Source organism: Mesitornis unicolor, unplaced genomic scaffold, assembly GCF_000695765.1.
Source record: "Mesitornis unicolor isolate BGI_N332 unplaced genomic scaffold, ASM69576v1 scaffold22226, whole genome shotgun sequence".
Lineage (NCBI taxonomy): Eukaryota > Metazoa > Chordata > Aves > Mesitornithiformes > Mesitornithidae > Mesitornis > Mesitornis unicolor.
In genome coordinates, this window is record NW_010191986.1 from 9073 (window position 1) to 12098 (window position 3026).

At 42.5% G+C, this 3026-nt stretch overlaps 1 protein-coding gene across 1 annotated transcript in view; it reads right to left on the minus strand.

The window, feature by feature from the left end:
- Positions 1-702: 702 nt before the first annotated feature.
- The window catches only part of CACNA1G (calcium channel, voltage-dependent, T type, alpha 1G subunit), a 98187-nt gene continuing 95863 nt past the window's right edge, over positions 703-3026 (minus strand). Inside the window, exon 37 of the mRNA XM_010186923.1 lies at positions 703-1557. Within this exon, the coding sequence (XP_010185225.1) occupies positions 703-1557 (855 nt within the window). The remainder of the gene's footprint in view (positions 1558-3026) is intronic.

Sequence of the window (3026 nt, forward strand, 5' to 3'; positions counted from 1 at the left end):
AACGGCTCCACATTCATCATCTCCAGACAGCTCTCGGCATGTTGTACCTTCCTGGGTTTGTGCACCTGCTTTTACTCTGGATGTTGATTTTATGGAAGATTGGAATATTACTTTGTTAAAAAAACTGCCACTGCATTTCTATACTACTCAAACGATCTTTTTCCCAGAATATTATTGAAGTCCAAGGGGAAACAGAAATTACATTAAATAATTCTTATTTACTGCTGACTGTGGGGTACATTTCTTCCGTAATGCACTAATTGGCTACATTTTGTGCTTTGCAAAACAAAATGAAACCCAAACAAAAACAAAACAAAAAAGAGAAGGGATTAAATATATATTTTTTTAGGTTAAAATATTCATAAAAACCAACTTTATCTCAGAAATATTCTGAGATACATAAAATAGAAGAAAATTAAACGAGTCTTTAGTCACAAAATGTACTACATCCCGCAATACTAGATTCAATTAATTTAATAAAATATAATATACATATAGATTCTGCACATTGTATTGCTTTTACCTAAGCAGAACATATGCTTAAGTAAGCGTGATATAGGTTAACCACTCTTTTAACCAGCTGGCTCTTTAATCTTTCTTTGGAAATTTTTTACCCAGTGCCATTTTGGAGTACAGAGTTTTTAATTTTTTTTTTCTAGTACATGAAAGGAAGAAAACATTTGGCACCAACAGAAAAGTAACTCAGGGGTCCATTTCTGTTTGATCAAAGGAAAAGCTAGGAAGTGTCAACAAGTCTTTCTTTGGGGTAGGAGATGTTGAAATACTGTCTGGAAGCAACGAATCCCCTATATCCATCGAATCCTTGGACTCACAGGATGGAGCACGCCGTCTCAAGCAAATGTCTCCACTGGCAGGTGAGATGCTGTGAGGTCCTCTTGGTAGCAAACCCTGTCCATCAGGGGGATCTATAGATATACATGGAGGGCTCAGTTTTTTCTTCTGCCGTGATCCTTGCAAGCCTTCCATTTCACTTACCACCTGACTTATGAAGCCAGAAGAGCTAGATGTGGAATGGTGCTGAGGGCTGTTTTCCATCGAACAAATTTCTATTGAATGTCTCCTTTGATCATCTAACCAAGAGGGCGGTTTCTTTAGAAGACCTTGGGTGTCTACACTGTGGTATTTCTTCAGGTCCTTCAGTGTAACGTTGCCGGTATTGCCTATGTTCCTCTTAGGAGTGAGAGGCTGAACCTCTGAACAGGCACTCGAGGCTGTACAAGTTTCTGAAGTGAAAGGCTCTGAGGAGCTGTTAATGTCAGATACTTCTTGGTCCATCGAATCTCCAGGTGCCTCCTGATGCGAGTCTGCACAAGCACACGATCCCGGTGCCTGCTTTGAAATATTATACTGGTTGTGGGAATGCTGCTGCGTATGAACGCTTGCCCGGCTCCATGCAGCCAACTCTTGCGCTTCTGAGGGCGTCAGAGCCATTGGTGACTCCTCCTTGGGCATAGCGGGGACATTTGGGTCAGAGAGTTCACTCACCTCGGTGTGGAGATTCTCCTTGCTATCCAAAGAGTCGTTCCTTATAGCCATCTGCATCGGAGCGCAAAGGGATCGAGGAGGAGGGGAGTTGCCAGATGGGAGAGACAGACCAAACAAAGGTTAGTACAGGCAAGGCACAACGTTTACAGGGCTCTTAACTCTGCTGAGGTACCTCAGACCTGCTGACTCCTATAACTCAACCTGCACCATGGGTTCTAGCAATTCCCATGCTTCAGTGATCTGTGGGCTTTTCCTTGTGCAAGTGAGAGCAGAATTTGGCCCTTCATTCTTCATAAATGGTTGACTTTTATCTTTCCCCTCTGAGGATGGAGGAGTGCAAAACCAGAATGTCCCTACCCAAATACAGACATATTCCTGTTCTGTAAAGGATGAGGGTCTACAGCAAAGCCCTTTATAATTTTAGCAGCCCAGGTATGAATAGGTGAGGGAAGATGTGCAAGTGAGCCTGTGTATTCCCTTCTCTAGCGCAGGTGATGCTGAGGGCATTGAGAGGATCCCCAGAGCCAGTGACGCCAGAGCAACCATGCTCAGCGCCAGCATCAGGGCAACAGCCTGTCCCTGACTTTGGTCCCCAGGCTGGAGCCATGACTCTGCACCATCTTATGACAGAGGAGCTGGAAAAGCTGGAGTCCAAAGCTGGGACAATAATAATAACAATAACAATAATAATCTGTAATTATTTCAACTTATTCTGATGCTTGAATTCAGGCTTCCTAAGGCACATTTTGCCTTGGCTGTTTTGAGCCGTAAGCAGCATCAGTGCCTGCTGGCAGAGAGAACCTATGGCATATTTTGAAGGCTCTGTGTTTTCACTGCACTGCATTCCTTGTCAAAAAGGTTTATAAATCAGCCACATTAACTGGCCCGTAAAGGCAGAGCCTCAGTTGGAGAAGACTCCTAAATGATCTTAAAGATTAAAAACTTCACAGAGAAATTTGGAGGAAATGCGTACAGCTGGTCTCAGTCCTTTAGAGAAGTGTAAGGAGAAGAAATTCCACATACTAAGGAATGCTTTTGTGACAAATCACCCCAAAATGATCTTAGAATTTATATAAAAATTGTCCCACAAGGATCGTTTGAGCCAAATGATCTCTATTCAGGCAAAGCTCTCATCAGCTGCAGTGTGCACATGTGTGCGCACAGAAACACAAGTCTATTGCTACATCTGCAACTTGGGCTCCCTTTGTCATCTGTAAGAGCTGAGAGAATATTTAATATGACAAATTATTTTGTCCAATGCTGGTGAATCCTTTCTAGTTAAAATTTTACAGCATAACACTGGCATCTAACCACAGTCAAGAGTGGAGTTAATTCCGGTCTCCTCAATGCCAATTGTGAGTGTTTGGGAGAAGAAATCACATTCACATCCCGAGAAGAGACACAGACCATGAAATAGTAGAATACATAAGCAAAAAGTAATTATTGTAATTACTTTTGCTTGTACACCAACCTGTGTTGCACACAACGACAGCATTAGTCACCACCAGCTTGCTCTTTCC